General features: G+C 55.6%; 2 protein-coding genes across 8 annotated transcripts; both read left to right on the forward strand.

The window, feature by feature from the left end:
* Window positions 1-43: 43 nt before the first annotated feature.
* Window positions 44-2,913, forward strand: BACC1 (BPTF associated chromatin complex component 1). 6 transcript variants are annotated; one of them, XM_080682029.1, is made up of 6 exons: window positions 44-298; window positions 518-612; window positions 1,158-1,259; window positions 1,931-2,121; window positions 2,305-2,409; window positions 2,654-2,913. In XM_080682029.1, exons 1-6 carry the CDS (start codon window positions 278-280, stop codon window positions 2,656-2,658), a joined length of 519 nt encoding a protein of 172 aa, XP_080538155.1. In that variant the 5' UTR covers window positions 44-277; the 3' UTR covers window positions 2,659-2,913. The 6 variants fall into 6 exon arrangements, with proteins under 6 accessions (XP_080538155.1, XP_080538154.1, XP_080538156.1 ...); XM_080682028.1 differs by having other exon boundaries at window positions 53-298; window positions 2,650-2,913; XM_080682030.1 differs by lacking the exon at window positions 1,158-1,259 and having other exon boundaries at window positions 53-298; window positions 2,650-2,913.
* A 5,541-nt stretch (window positions 2,914-8,454) lies between these two features.
* BCL6B (BCL6B transcription repressor) lies at window positions 8,455-14,273 on the forward strand. Of its 2 annotated transcripts, XM_080678035.1 has the most exons (9): window positions 8,455-8,482; window positions 8,997-9,186; window positions 9,415-9,636; window positions 9,747-10,097; window positions 10,395-10,519; window positions 11,114-11,278; window positions 11,372-11,502; window positions 11,625-11,762; window positions 12,221-14,273. In XM_080678035.1, exons 2-9 carry the CDS (start codon window positions 9,008-9,010, stop codon window positions 12,335-12,337), a joined length of 1,428 nt encoding a protein of 475 aa, XP_080534161.1. In that variant the 5' UTR covers window positions 8,455-8,482; window positions 8,997-9,007; the 3' UTR covers window positions 12,338-14,273. The 2 variants fall into 2 exon arrangements, with proteins under 2 accessions (XP_080534161.1, XP_080534162.1); XM_080678036.1 differs by lacking the exon at window positions 9,747-10,097 and having other exon boundaries at window positions 12,221-14,272.
* The last annotated feature ends 125 nt before the right edge of the window (window positions 14,274-14,398 follow it).

Below are 14,398 nucleotides of genomic sequence, written 5' to 3' on the forward strand. Positions count from 1 at the left end.
GTCGGCCTCCAAGTAGGCAGTCCCTACCCCTCGACGGAAGTGTAGTGAAGCCGGACCGGAAGGGAGGCGGTCTCTTCCACTCCTCTCCACGCGCTGAGGCGGCCTAAGCAACCTGCTGGTGAGGCACTGAGCGGCCGAGTTCGAGCCAATCAGGTGCGGGGAGGGGCGGGACTTCCTGCGCGGGTCGGCGCGTTGGATCGGCTGGCTCTCGGTGGTCCCGGCTCCCTGGCGGCGGCGGCGGCGGCGGCAGCGTCTCCGTGCCGGAGGCGCACGGACCATGACGTCAGCGTCCACAAAGGTTCGACCTCCCTTGCGGACAGCGCTCCCTGGCGGCCACGGGATGTCCCCACCCGTCCCCCGCCAGATCGCTCGCTACTCTTCCGCCTGGGATGGGGTTTGGGCGGCGGGAGGCAGGCGGGAATCGAGCCTGGGGTGGGGCTAGGGGTCTGGGCGGGACGGCGCGGGGCTGTGCCGCGGCTCCGTGCCGCGGCCCCCCGTAACGCTGCCCCACCCGCAGGTCGGAGAGATCTTCTCCGCAGCGGGTGCAGCCTTCACGAAGCTCGGGGAGCTGACGATGCAGCTGCATCCAGTGGCCGACTCTTCCCCCGCGGGGTACGTGAGCCCGGCCTGGGTCGTGGACTCTGAGTGCGGACGCCTGGACTCGTCACTGACATGGACACTAGGGCAGGGACAGATGTTAGCTTTAGTAGGCCTTTGTGCCTGGTATAAGTGCTTGAATGAATGACAGGTAGAACCACATACGAGGCTCTTAACCCGAACCCACAGACCATAGACCACCACCACTACCCACCCACCCCACGTCTTGGGGAATTCCCTCAGATTGCTGCAGGCTGTGTTCAGGTGTTCTGTAAGACCCCCCTACTTTTTGAATTGGTTTCAGTGGGCAGTTTACAGCAGCTATTTCACGATAGCAGGGAATCGGCTTTCTTGCAATGTGGCGGTTGTTGCAATATGTGTTTGGGGGTCCCCGGGGTTCCCAAGGTATCTTGAGCTTTTTTTTTTTAAGGAGGACCTCTTTATGGGAGGGGCTCCAGGGATGGTGGGGGGAGGCTGGTTGCTGTGGAATGCATAGCCTGGGAGCTGTCTCCACACCCCTCCTCCTCCCACTTTCGCTATTCCCCTCTCCCCTCTGACAGTGCCAAGTGGACGGAGACGGAGATAGAGATGCTGAGGGCTGCTGTGAAGCGGTTTGGGGACGATCTTAATCACATCAGCTGTGTCATCAAGGAACGGACAGTGTGAGGGAGGGGTGGCTGGTAGAGAAAGAGGGGGGTGGGCAGCTTTCTTCCTCCATACCCATTGTTCCATCTTCCTCAGGACTCCTAGCTCAACATCTTTCCTACTTTGCTGCTAGTTTTTAGTTTTGTTAGCATCCCCTTGAGGACTGAAAGATAAAAGAATTGTCATAATTGGTCAGAAGTTACTTAAATGCTACTGTAATCAGGACCTTCCCAGAATTTGATTTTAGATTGCCTGTGATACCCAGTAATTGAATTTGGTAATGGGAGTTGCCTGATTATTTATACAGATCTTTTGAGACTCTATTGCTGTGTTTCCAGGGATACTGTGATTCTGAACTAATTTATCAGAATCTACCTGTAGATCACTGAGACTTACCTGTTTGCCTTTCACATCCATACTTCTCTCCCAAAAGAGAATTAGGACATGGGCCCTTCCCACTACTCAGTTCAGGAAATTCACTCATTATACTCATCTACCCTAAGTGAGTGAAAAGCTTCAGGAAAATGAGGCCCTACCAAAGGATTGGGGCCCTAACTTGGATCCTTATCCAGATTCTGAAGGGGCTCCCCAGTATTCCTCCAGAGAGGCCCATTATCCCTGCCCCACCCCTCCCTTCTTCCCTCAGCCTCTCTGATGATGACTCCCTAACCTGCTCTCTTCTCTTCAGGGCTCAGATAAAGGCCACTGTGAAGCGCAAAGTATATGAAGACTCTGGTATCCCCCTTCCATCTGAGTCACCCAAGAAAGGGCTGAAGAAGGTGGCATCTGGTGTCTTGTCGCCTCCTCCAGCTGCCCCTCCACCAAGCAGCTCCAGTGTCCCTGAGGCTGGGGGTCCCCCCATAAAGAAACAGAAGGCTGGTGAGGGCTGTGGAGTTGCTGCCTAGGGGTTAAAATCCCATCTGAGGTTCAGTGAGAGAATTGGGCTTGGATCAAAGAAGGACAGATCTCTTCCTCTCCCAGTGAAGGTTCCCAGAGTGTGGCTGGGGTGGGGGTAGGAGGGAGAGTCAGGGAACCTAGAACCTAGCTTATGCCCCCTCCCAGATGTGACACTCAGTGCTCTGAACGACTCCGACGCCAACAGTGACCTGGTGGATATTGAAGGGCTAGGAGAAACTCCTCCATCCAAGAAACTCAACTTCGACCAGGGTAGGAGTCCTCCTCCTCCCACACCAGCTGAAGGGGTCGGGGAGGCAGTGTCTCGTGAATAGTAGGGGAGGGTCTTAGCAGGAGTCCCCTCCCTTATACAGGGGCTTTGGAAGAGAAGGTTCTCATACACAGCGCAGGTGACTGGATCAGTAAAGAGCTGGGAGCTCTGGGGAGACAGGAATTGTCTCGGAAGCATACTTGGGGCTCGCTCCATCTCGGCCATTTTGCTTCCTGTTCCAGACAGCCTGACCCTGGATTCTGGCCTCGTGACCTCTGCTGATCCTCCTCTGCTGTCTCGCTGAGCCTTCCACCTCTGACCCCTCTCACTGTTTACCCTGGACCTGTGGATCGCCTGGGACTCTGAGCAAGGCCTGCATGAGAGGGGGTCAAAAGACTGCTGGGGCTGCCCCCTTGTTGTTCCTGTATAAGCATCTGCCCCAACCCCTTTGATGTGCATCTGATGGACATTTTTATACAGAAAATAATAAAGAGACTTCGCTCTCAGCTTGGTTCCTTCACTTAATATTATTTAAGTACAAGGGACCATTCCCTCTCTCCTTAGCCCCCAGGGACTCAGCCCCTCCTGGGCTGCTCTCACTACCCTGCCTGGAGCAGCTCAGCCAATATTGGCAGACTCTTCCCAGTGCCAATATTTCTGTGCTGCTAGAGCCAGGGGAGCAGGGTGTGGGGAACAAAGACTCCACTTTGCTCTCTGAAGGCAGAACTTACTCCCAGGGTCCCTAGCAGTCAGTACTCCTGAGACTGCCCTGGGGAGTTTAGAGGGGCTGTTTCCCATGCTTTCATACCTCCCTTCCCCCTTCCCCGGATCCCCACCCCCAACCTCGCAAGAAGGCCCCAGATGTCTGTGTCGCTTCTCCAGGGTGGCCTCCTGGGCTCAGCGGTGCCTCCCCCACCCTCGCTCTAACACCACAGTGTGGTTTGGACGTGGCCACAGTGCCGTACAAACCACAGTGTGCTGCTGGGGCGGGAGCAGGACGGGTGGGTTGAGAGGAAGGGAGAATAAGACAGTGCTGGGAAGACCCTCACTACCAAGAGCAGGGAGAGAGAGAAGATATAAAAGGCAGCAAACATGGCCCCCAAGAATGGTTGGGGAAAACAAAACCAGGGTTAGGAGCTGGGCAGGCAACTGGAGGGAGAGGGGCCTACGGTGAGTCTCAGTATAATAACACTGGAACCATCTTCCCTCTGTAGAAACTGCCTGGGGATCCCTAGGGTGGGGTCAGAGGCGGAGAAATGGGAATGACACGGGGGGCCAACAAACTCCCGAGTCACGGGGCAGGGACCCAAGGCTTCCTGTGTCCGATCCTCCCTCTCTGGGTCAGAACCCAAGAGAAAGCAAGGAGAGACAGGAGGCCAAGGACAGCAGGGTTGGAGTTGGCAATCCAGAGGTGGTGGGGCCAGAGCGTGGCAGGCAGAGGGGGGCCGGAAGTGGCCCTGGGCCTGGGCTGCCTCAAGATGGAGGCCATAGGCAGGAAATGGAGGCCGGGGGTGGGGGGGAAGGAGAGCAGCAGGGCCAGGAAGGGGCCATCTCGACCTGGGGACCAGGTATCCAGCCCCCAGCTCTGCTTCCACTCCCCATTGCCCCCCAGAACCCAAGTCCCACCCAGCGCAACAGCCCCCACTGCCCGCCCGCCAGGCTCAGGAGTGGGCCCACCCCAAAAAAGCCACGTCCCAGCTGAGACATGCCTCCCCACCCCCACCCAAGGCCTTCCCGCAGCCCTTTCTCCTGTCCAGTATTTGATTTCTTAAAAGCACACCCCAGAAATCAACATCCAAGGAGCAAAATCCCTCCTGCAAATCAAAATAATATCCTCTAAAACCCCAAAGTTATCCTCTCACCTCCCATCCCACCCTTTACCACCCTACCTTTCGACACACCCCCCAAAACTCTTAGCAATAAAAAAGATCTAAGATGGTAGGTGTAAGCAGGCTTTTTAGGCCTGGGGGTGCCAGACTCCTCTGACACCCTTATCTCTCCTGCATCAAATCTTGCCAAAGTCTCCTGCTCCTCATCTTACCCCCCAGAGTCCCTAAACTGAACAGCTGCCCCCCAGCTCCTATCCTTGGCAAAGCTTTTGTGGGGTGAAACAGAAATCAAACACTTTACTAATGGCTGGAGATGTTGGGGCGCCCCCTGGTCTCAGCCTTTGGTTTCCACCTGGGGGACTACACTTTAGGGCCATAAGAAAAAGCCTCTCCAATTATCCCCCCAGTTCCAAGATTGACAAAGCCCAACCCCACCCCAGCACGCACCTCCAAACCTCCCCCCCCCCCAACCGCCACGTCTCTCCTGAAAACAGGGGACACTTTCCTCCCCACTTACCTCAGCTACTCTCCCCTGAGATCCTGGTCCCCTATTTTGAAGGGAGCAAAATTTGGGGTGCATCCCTCACATTTGGGGTGCAGGAGAAAGGAGCCGCCCCAGTCGCATCGTTGGCCTCCTTCCTCTCGGCTGGCTCAGGGAGTGGGGAGTGCCCTAGAGAGGGGGGACCCCCACAAGAGAGCTGAGGAGGGGGTTCCTCCACTCCCAGTCAGAATTGGGGACACCCCCCCAAACCCGTCCCAGCCCATCCGTGTCCAACTCGGCGGGAGAGGCAGCTGCAATGCCCCAGTCAGATTCCCCCAACACTACATTCCTCACCCCATCTAGAGGGGTCCCGGGGCCCCCAAAAAATCCCCAAAAAATCTAGGATGTTGGCAGGACAGTCCTGGACTACCTCTCCAAATTTGGGGTCCTCAGATAGCCCCGTTTTTTCAGGAAAATTCTGTCTTTCGCCTGCCTCCCGCCAGCCCTGCTCTGTCCCGATGCCAATTTTGGAAGTCACTCCCTCCTTCCTCCTCCCCGTCTCTCCAGGCCCCCCCGCTCGGGGGCTAGGGTCCAGGACACCTGGCTTCCATACCAGGGGGGGCACTCCTTGAAGGGCTAGGGGCCAGGAGGTCAAGCTCCTAGCCCCAGTCTTAGGGAAGCAGGAAAGCCCGATCCTCCCTTCCCCTCCCCCCTGGCTGGTCTCGGTGGTGGTTCAGGAAAGCCTGGAGGACTGGAATCTGCCATTGCTGTTGCACAGGCAGTTTTTTTCCCTTGGGTTGTGGGGGTGGGCGGTGGGAGGGAGAGGGGGGAGGAGAGCCGCACAGAGCAGGGACCCAGGCGTGCAGAGCTGGCCTGGCTTGCCCCCTAGCCCCTGCTGCCGTGGGGAACCCCTCTCCCCATCTCACCCACACTCACAGCTCTCCTTCAGCTTTCTGTTTGGGGCTCTTATCTAGAAAATCAGGGTACGAGAATCACCTCCTTGTACCCAACCACCACCTCTCCTTGCCACAGTTCCAACAGCACTGACCTATTCAGGGTGTCCACTTTACCACAAGACACCCCATTTTCTCCACCTTCTCCCAACTGAGGTGTGCTCCCTTAAGAAATTGGGGTTCGGAGTCTAAAATCACCTTTTCTCCCTCAGACCTATTTGGACCACATAGAAATAAGAGGAAATGCATTCCTTCCCAAATTTCTCGCATCAAATCCTGGTCATATTTGGGGTTCACTAAAGAAGATTTCTAGAATCTGGGGTGAAAAGGAGCTATAACCAAAGGACAACTAAATGCATTCCAAATTAAGTAAACTCTCTAATTCAATCTCACCTTATGACCCACCCCTCAGTTTCACCCAAATAGTTGCAAACACCCCAAAATAAGAACACCCCAAAACTTTAATTTCCCACCCTGAGCCCTCATCTTGTTTCTGCCCCTGGATAAAGCTCCTCCGCCATCTGTGCACACACAGGAATATCCCTTCCTCAAAGTAAGTTTCCACAACATTCAAATGCAAAGCTTTGCTCCCCCTCATGGACCCACAATCATAGAAGGCCTTCACACATGCTCCCAGGTTCCATTATGTTCCACCGCATAATAATGAAAGACTCCAAATTGAATTTCATGTCCCCCCAAATCTACTCTGAGCCTTGCAACTTATGTGGCACCCCAAAACATAATGCACCCCCAAATCAGCATGAAATCAGATCATCCATATACACCAATGACTATAAATCCTCATTTCACTTCCCTAAGAACGCCTAGCAGGTTCTCCTAATATTCCATGATGACAATATCCAAATTGTGGGTGTCAGAATTTCCAGAACTAAATTAGCTTCAAAATCAGCTCCATGCCTCAGATTTACCATTTGCCCTCAAGCCTGAATGCAGCTCACAGTGCCCAGAATAATCAAGCTGACTCAACTCCCCATAATAAACATGCGTACCACAATTGACCAGATAACACAAACTCAACTCCATCCTGATACCAAAAGGATCTCCGTACCAGTCAGAGATCAAAAGTAACCATCACATCAAAAGCCACCAAATGGTCCCTAGTCCTTAGTGACCCCCAGTCCCAGTTATTCCACAGTTCTGTGCATGCCAAAAAAAGATACCCTCAAATCTGAAGGGAAGGGCCCCAGGCCTGGGTATGCAACTTCCTGGCAATGGGAGACTCCTGAGCCCAAATCCAAGTCCTGCTTTGCAGCTGGCTTCCCTTCTCCAAATGAACCTTGTTGCCTGCAAACCAACATCTCCTCAAACAAAATATGAGGGTTTCATCTGTGCTATTTCCCGGATCAGGGACTTAAAATTAGTTATCAGGCCTCTCCTGCCTTCTCTTCTTTCATCCTGAGAACGTCCCTGTTTTCCCTTCTCTTTGTTTACCCTATCCAACTTCCATATTCATGTTCACTAAAAACTCACCTCTAAGGCAAATTATAGCATAGACTAATTAGAAAGGAAAACCCTGTGCTCCCAGGGCTCAGACACCCCCCCCCCCCACACACACACACACACATTCCTTGTCCCACCCATTTCCCTTGCTCCCAAAGCCGTCGGATTTCTCACCCCGGGTAGGAACCCCAGCCTCGGAGGAAAGTCACTTCTGTCGCCTAACTCTCCCTCCCTCTGTCCAACCCTTCCTTGTTCCCTCCTAGGAGACAGAAGGACAAAATAAACCAGCGCAAAGGGGACGAGGTCGAAGGTTTCCGCAGTTCAGACAGAATTGATCCTGAGCCCCTGTCAGAGTGGAGCCCCCCGCCCCCCCCCCCCGCCCCGCCCCGCCCCGCCCGAAGCCGGGTGAAGACGGACCAGCTAGGCGAAGCCAGTGCGCGCCCGCCCCCTCGTGGAAGGAGCCGAGCATTGCCTGCCCGAGAGCTCTGCCTGCCTGCCGCGCTGGACCCGGCGCCAGCCTCCAGCGTAGCCGACCGGCGAGTGCCCGAGGCCCCAGCGGGCTGGGACTGGGGAGGGCGAGCGGGCTTTGGGCGGGAGTCTCTCTCTCCGGGTCCCTAAAAGGATTCCGAAGCGAGTCGGGAGCGAGAGTCCGGACGCCTGGGTCTCCTGAGCGTCTCTCCGCTCCCACCCGGGACTTTCCCCACCTCCTCGAGGGGAAGCAGCTGGAGGAGCCGTCCGGTCGCAGGACAATGGAAGGAAACACACTAGAAATCATATCCGCCCTTTCCCTACCCCGCCCGGTCCGAGTGCCCCTTTGGGTAGGCCCGCTGGAGGAACCCGTCATTCACACCACCCCTCGGCTGTCTGGGACCCCCCTTTCGCCTCCCCAAACCTGACGCCTCGTAGGACTCTCCTTTACACCCCGTAACCGTACCCTGGACAGGGGGCCTCGCTGTATCCACTCTCCTGTAACAGGCTCCTAGCACCCCTTCCAAAAGCCAACCCACCCACTTTCACCGTCCCAGCTCCCCTACCCCCACAACCCAGTCACTCATATTGCCACTCTCGAGATCCCCAACCCTCTCCCCAATTTGAATGTCCCATCCTCGGTGACCCAAGACCCCTAAGGTTACGACCACCCAGTGCTTCCGAGGCCCGCCCTGGAGCCGGAGACCCCGCCCCGGGCTCGCCATCTGGAGGGCGACGGAGGAAGGAAGGATACGGACCCAGGCGTTCACCCCACCTCCACCCCCCGCCCCCGACATCCCGGCCAGATAAAGGAGCCGAGGCCAAAAGGGGAGCGCGGCCCCACCCCCTGGAGAAGAGGAGCGGCAGCCCCTGCAGGACGGGGGTAAGGACGAGAGGCCGAGGGAGCCGGACTCAGGGTCCAGGAAAAGGGTTGGTTTTGGGTGATGGTAGGAAGACGGAGGCCCCCAAAGTGGACTAAGCCAGGGGCCCGGGACTAGATGGTAGTAGAATTCGTGGCTCGAGGGAGGGAACTTCGATTGGGATTTGGTGTGTGGACCGCAAAGCGCCTAGGACAGGGTCGGCACCTGAGACCGAGGGCGCGGTGAAGCCGACGGGAGGGGAGTGGGGGAAGGGGGGGCGCTGGAAGGGCACGAGGAGTCCAACCAGGGGTGTTGCGGGCCGGGGTCCCCACGCTCGCCATCGACCCCGTGGGCACCTTCAAATGTAGAGGAGCAACGCGAACCAATGATGTGGCCGAGGGCAGAAAGAACAGGATGAGTTAAGGAAGGCTGCGTGAGCCGGGCCGGGGGCTTGGCTCTAGGTGAGCCTCAGGAGGAAGAGGCAAACTGCGGGAGGGAGGGCGTCTTAGGACAGCCTGGATCCCCTGGCACCCGCAGGCCTGGCCGCGATGGGATCCGCCGCAGCCCCGGAGCGAGCGCTGGGCTACGTCCGCGAGTTCACTCGCCACTCCTCCGACGTGCTCGGCAACCTCAACGAGCTGCGCCTGCGCGGCATCCTCACCGACGTCACGCTACTGGTTGGCGGGCAACCCCTTCGAGCACACAAGGCAGTTCTCATCGCCTGCAGGTTCGAGGGGAGCCTCTTGGGACGGAATGGGACCAAATGGGAAAGGGGCGGAGGCATAAGGTCTTTGGGAAGAAATCTGGAGCCAAACCTGGCCCAAAGCAGGAGGCGGGGCGTCCTGGGATTGGGGGCGGGGTGACAGGGGAGGAGGCGGGACTCTCTATGGGGCGTGGCTTTCTGTGGTGGTTCCCTAGCCTAGCCCCTAACATGAATGATCTGCCCTTTCTCCAGTGGCTTCTTCTATTCAATCTTCCGGGGCCGTGCAGGAGTTGGGGTGGATGTGCTCTCCCTGCCCGGGGGCCCCGAAGCCGGAGGCTTCGCTCCTCTTCTGGACTTTATGTACACTTCGCGCCTACGCCTCTCTCCCGCCACTGCACCGGCCGTTCTTGCGGCTGCCACCTATTTGCAGATGGATCATGTGGTCCAGGCATGCCACCGCTTCATTCAGGCCAGGTGAGGAGCCCACTCGGTGTTCTCCGTGGATGAGGTGGTTGGTATCCCAGGTGTCAAGGGCAGAAGCCAAGATCAGAAAATAGCACTAATGTCCACCGCACTTTTCCCAGCTATGAACCTCTGGGCATCTCCCTGCGGCCCCTGGAGGCAGAACCCCCCACGCCCCCAACGGCCCGGCCACCAGGCAGTCCCAGGTGCTCCGAAGGGCACCCAGACCCACCTACTGAGTCTCGCAGCTGCAGTCAAGGCCTCCCCAGTCCAGGCAGCCCCGACCCCAAGGCCTGCAACTGGAAAAAATACAAGTTCATCGTGCTAAACTCTCAGGCCTCCCAAGCAGGGAGCCTGGTTGGGGAGAGGAGTTCTGGTCAACTTTGCCCCCAAGCTGGGCTCCCCAGTGGAGATGAGGCTTCCAGCAGCAGCAGTGGCAGCGAAGAAGGACCCATTCCCGGGCCCCAGAGCAGGTACAGAAACGGAACCCCAAGAATTTGTAGTGGCTAGCCTCAGCCAGGAGGCAGAGAGCCATGGGGCCTGGGTGGTCCAGAGCAGGGAGTGAGTGGGTGGGTTCCAGGGACACTAGCCCACCTTAGGAAGTTGGCCAGGGGCCAGGAGTACTCAGAGTGGCGGGTCTTTAGCAGCACAATTGGATATGGCTCATTGGTCAGCATTGGCTCACTTCCAGAGGGTAGGCCTTTGGCTCCAAGTTCTCTAGCAGAGAAGCTCCCCTCCACGTAATCTCTCCTAACCTTTACTCGGCCTAGGCTCTCTCCAACTGCTGCCACTGTACAGCTCAAATGTGGGGCTCCAGTCAATACCCTCCATCTCACACCCCGGGCTCAAGAAACCACTGCATCATCTCCCTCTGGGCGGGCTCGTCCACCACCAGGTAAGAGCTCCTCCTTTTACTTCCTTCTGGGCTTTCCTCCTTGTGGCCGCTCAAAGCCAGTTTGGGCCAAAAGGCCTTGGGAAAGACCTATTCCAATTACATACTGCAAATCAGAATCACCTACAGAGCTTTTAAAAACCCCATTGCTCCAGTCACACCCCACAGATCAAAATGTGTAGACGTGAGAACCAGGCATCAGTATTTTTCAAAGCTTCCAATGAGCAAGTGTTTGGGAACTTCTGGCCTATTCCCATCCAGGGCTGAGTGGCCAGCCCAGAGCTCGGCAGGGCCGTTCTGGCAAGGTGTCATCCAGAGCAGTGCCAGAAAAGAGAGAGAAACAGAAACCTCTGCCCACCCGTAGGGGCCTCCACGGACCATCACTGCTATGAGGGGAGATTAGCAGAGTACCTTGGAGACAGGCAGACATGGAGCCAGATCTTGGCTTCCCCTCTTGCTAACCCTGTGACCTCCAGCAAGTCAAATGAGCCCCAGAATTCTTAACAGTATAGTGGGAAAAAGAAACCTACTGTGTGATTTGAGAATTCCCTGATGCTGTTGTCATTACTCACCCCCACCGCCCCACTCAATTCCCAGGAAGTGAATTTTTCAGCTGCCAAAACTGTGAAGCTGTGGCTGGGTGCTCATCGGGGCTGGACCCCTTGGCTCCTGGGGATGAGGACAAGCCCTACAAGTGTCAGCTCTGCCGGTCTGCCTTCCGCTACAAGGGCAACCTGGCCAGTCACCGCACGGTGCACACAGGTAGGGGAGGAACAGAGAGGAGAGGCCCCTGGCCTTCCTGCCCACAGGTGTCCTAGGGCAGAGTCCCTGACATCTCTTTCTCTCTGCCTCCAGGGGAAAAGCCCTACCACTGCTCCATCTGCGGAGCCCGCTTTAACCGGCCCGCTAACCTGAAAACGCACAGCCGCATCCATTCAGGAGAGAAGCCCTATAAGTGTGAGACGTGTGGCTCCCGCTTTGTACAGGTACAGAGCCAGTCTCAGAACTGGCTTAAAGACAACTTTGCAAGAGGACAGAGTGGGCCCTTTGGGGGAGGGTTCTTTCTGTCTTTCCCAGAGGCCTAGTCTGAGCTCACCTCCCCTCCCAGGTAGCACATCTGCGCGCGCATGTGCTGATCCACACCGGGGAGAAGCCCTATCCTTGCCCCACGTGCGGGACTCGCTTCCGTCACCTACAGACCCTCAAAAGCCATGTTCGCATCCACACGGGGGAGAAGCCTTACCACGTGAGTACCTGGCCCAAAGCCTTACACTTACCTCCCGTTTCCCTGGGAGCTGGGCTCCGAGAGGAGCAGGCGGGGGCGGGGGGGGGGGGGGGGGGGGCCGCAGCAGGGCCCTAGAACTCTTCCAACTGGGTGGAGTCCTGGGAGAGTCCATGTGTGCAAGGGGTGGGGCCTAGGGTAGGCATGTGAGTAAGGGGCGAAGATGGGGGTAGGGATGGGCAGATACAGAAGTTAGGCTCCTTGGCTGGACACTGGCTCCTGAAGAGGAACTAAGGGGTGGAAAATCCTTTGCTGAAGAGGGGGAGCCATCTCCTTGGCCTCTCCCTGAGGATTTGGGAGGACATGAGGACTGAAGAGCTTCTCCTGGCCTGAGAGCTAACAGTTCTCCCTCGCTCAGCACCTAAAAGGTGCTTGCAGATGGGGAGGGACCTGACCCGGCTCTCTCCCTCTCCACCCCACAGTGCAACCCCTGTGGCCTGCATTTCCGGCACAAGAGTCAACTGCGGCTGCATCTGCGCCAGAAACACGGAGCTGCTACCAACACCAAAGTGCACTACCACATTCTGGGGGGGCCCTAGCTGAGCCAGGGCCCAGGCCCCAGTCACTTTCTGGAAGCCAGGAAAGCTGCTGGCCTGCACCTGGCTTCTCTGACAGATTTGGGCATGGAGGCTTGCAAGGCCCCTCCATTCTCAGAAACTGCCACCACCTTCATTTCTCACTGGGGAGAGCAGGGGTGGCAGGTCACGATTCGATCTGCCTCTGTTTTGCTGGTCAAAACCTCTTCCCCACAATCAATTGTTTCTGAGGAGAGAGCAAGCTAGGAACTGGGGAGGGAAAAGGCTGGAGGCCTGGTTTTCTTAAGGGAACAGTCCTCTACCTGCAGTCCCCATCTCATTCGGTTTCTCTGTAAATATAAGTTATTGAGGCCTTTGGGTGGCACCCAGGCCTTCATTCTATTGCATTTTCTAGCTCCCCCTTGCTAGTGCGATCAGTGACCTGAAACACAAAATGTGAGGTCACAGCTCTGCTGGCAGAGATTAGCACTTGGCTTGAGTGTTTTATGTTATTGTTGCCACAATTCTAACTTTAGAATTGTTCTTTCTCCTATTTGTTTGCTTATTGGTTTGTTTAAATTGGAGAAAGGGGTTCTCTGTGTCTTGCCCCTCCGATTCTAGGTCTGGAACCTTTATTTGTCCTGGGGCAGCTCTAGCAACATGTGGGTTTGTGGAATTGGGTCAGGAACCCTCTCTGGATTCGGTATATTCTAGGTTCTCTAGCAGGCTAGAACTGGATAGACGTTTCTCTGTTCTTCAAGGGTTATGGGACCTTTAAGGTGAGCCTGAAATGCAGGTAATAAATGCCTCCTGAGGGCTGTGGGTGTGGGGCTTTGTCAGTCTTGGAACTGGGGGGATGACTGGAGAGGCTTTTTCTTATACCCCTAACTGTCCCATTCATCTGCTCACCTAGGTTTGCCTCCGCTGCATCTGTCATGATAGAGTTCCCAACCCTCCCACTAGGGCCTGTTGTCAGCACTGAGTTCTGAAATTCCGTATTAGAGATGATGCCGCCTTTTCTGACTCTGCCCAATCTCTAAGAATGTTATGACCTACGGGAGAGTTATGAAACTCTTTATCTTAACTAAACATGTCATGACTAGTCCTTTGATGCCAAGGCATCTGGGTTTGAATGTCCCTTGGGGTTCTCACTACCTGAGACAAACTCCTTCTTCCTTCAGTGGGTTTTTGGACATGTTCTGGCAAATGTCCAGATTCCAGAAACTTCTTTGCCTCTAGAAGCCACAGGTGCTTGGTAGCTTTTTTACCTTCGAAAAGCTGGGTCTGTGACCTGGTCTTCCCATCACTGTATTCCTGTCCGGAACCAGTGAATGCACTAGGACCTTCCACAGGGAGAGTAAAGGGGCTGAGTTCCATTTGGGGTTTGATATAGATTGGGGTTATGATTGGGAGTACTGTTTGGGTTAGAGGTTGAGAAGATTTAAAAGACTGATTGACTAACTGATGGACCTTCTAGTGGACCAAGTATCCAGGTAGAATTAAGAGGCTGGTTGAGGGGTGCAGTCTCTGGTGTAGGCCAAGGAGGTAGAAAGTTAGGAATGGGGTTTGCCTCTTAACTGGGCAGAAGGTCTGGAATGTTAGATGATGCTCTGAAGCCTTGACTTACAGTCCCACCCCTTTTGCCATGGAGCCTATTTGATTATGGGGCATGGGGAAGAGGGGAAGAAGAACTTTGTGTGGGGTAGAGCTTCCTCAAGATAGGTCAGTACTAGTGGTTATCATTTGAAAACTGGTGAGAAAGCTTCTCTTTACCCTCTTACTCCCCACTGCAGACTTGCAGGAAGAGAGCAGAAGAGAGATGTGAGGAGGAACCATGATTTTTATTTTATTTTATTTTATTTTATTAGCAGACTGGATGGGCAGGTGGAGAGTGCCTAGGGGTGGAGATGTTAGATCTTGCAAGATCAGAATCATGGAATAAAGAAGCCTCTCATGTTGCCTGCTGTGTCCTGTGTTTCTGGCCTGGGGAGACTGGGGACTGCGTAAAGCTGGGGAAAGAGGGTTCTCCCCTCCTGGGTATCATCTTGCGATTTTGTGCTCATTCCACCAGACATTTCAAATGGG

The sequence above is a fragment of the Plecotus auritus genome (assembly GCF_963455305.1).
Source record: "Plecotus auritus genome assembly, chromosome: 7".
Taxonomy (NCBI): Eukaryota; Metazoa; Chordata; class Mammalia; order Chiroptera; family Vespertilionidae; genus Plecotus; species Plecotus auritus.

Excerpts from the sequence above, each read along its gene's own strand:
- BCL6B (XM_080678035.1), top strand. The coding sequence starts at position 9,008 with ATGGGATCCGCCGCAGCCCCGGAGCGAGCGCTGGGCTACGTCCGCGAG. Across the intron at positions 9,637-9,746 it reads CACCGCTTCATTCAGGCCAG|CTATGAACCTCTGGGCATCT; the intron begins GTGAGGAGCCCA and ends CACTTTTCCCAG. Across the intron at positions 11,279-11,371 it reads TCACCGCACGGTGCACACAG|GGGAAAAGCCCTACCACTGC; the intron begins GTAGGGGAGGAA and ends CTCTGCCTCCAG.
- BACC1 (XM_080682028.1), top strand. The coding sequence starts at position 278 with ATGACGTCAGCGTCCACAAAG. Across the intron at positions 299-517 it reads TGACGTCAGCGTCCACAAAG|GTCGGAGAGATCTTCTCCGC; the intron begins GTTCGACCTCCC and ends CCCCACCCGCAG. Across the intron at positions 613-1,157 it reads GCCGACTCTTCCCCCGCGGG|TGCCAAGTGGACGGAGACGG; the intron begins GTACGTGAGCCC and ends CCCCTCTGACAG.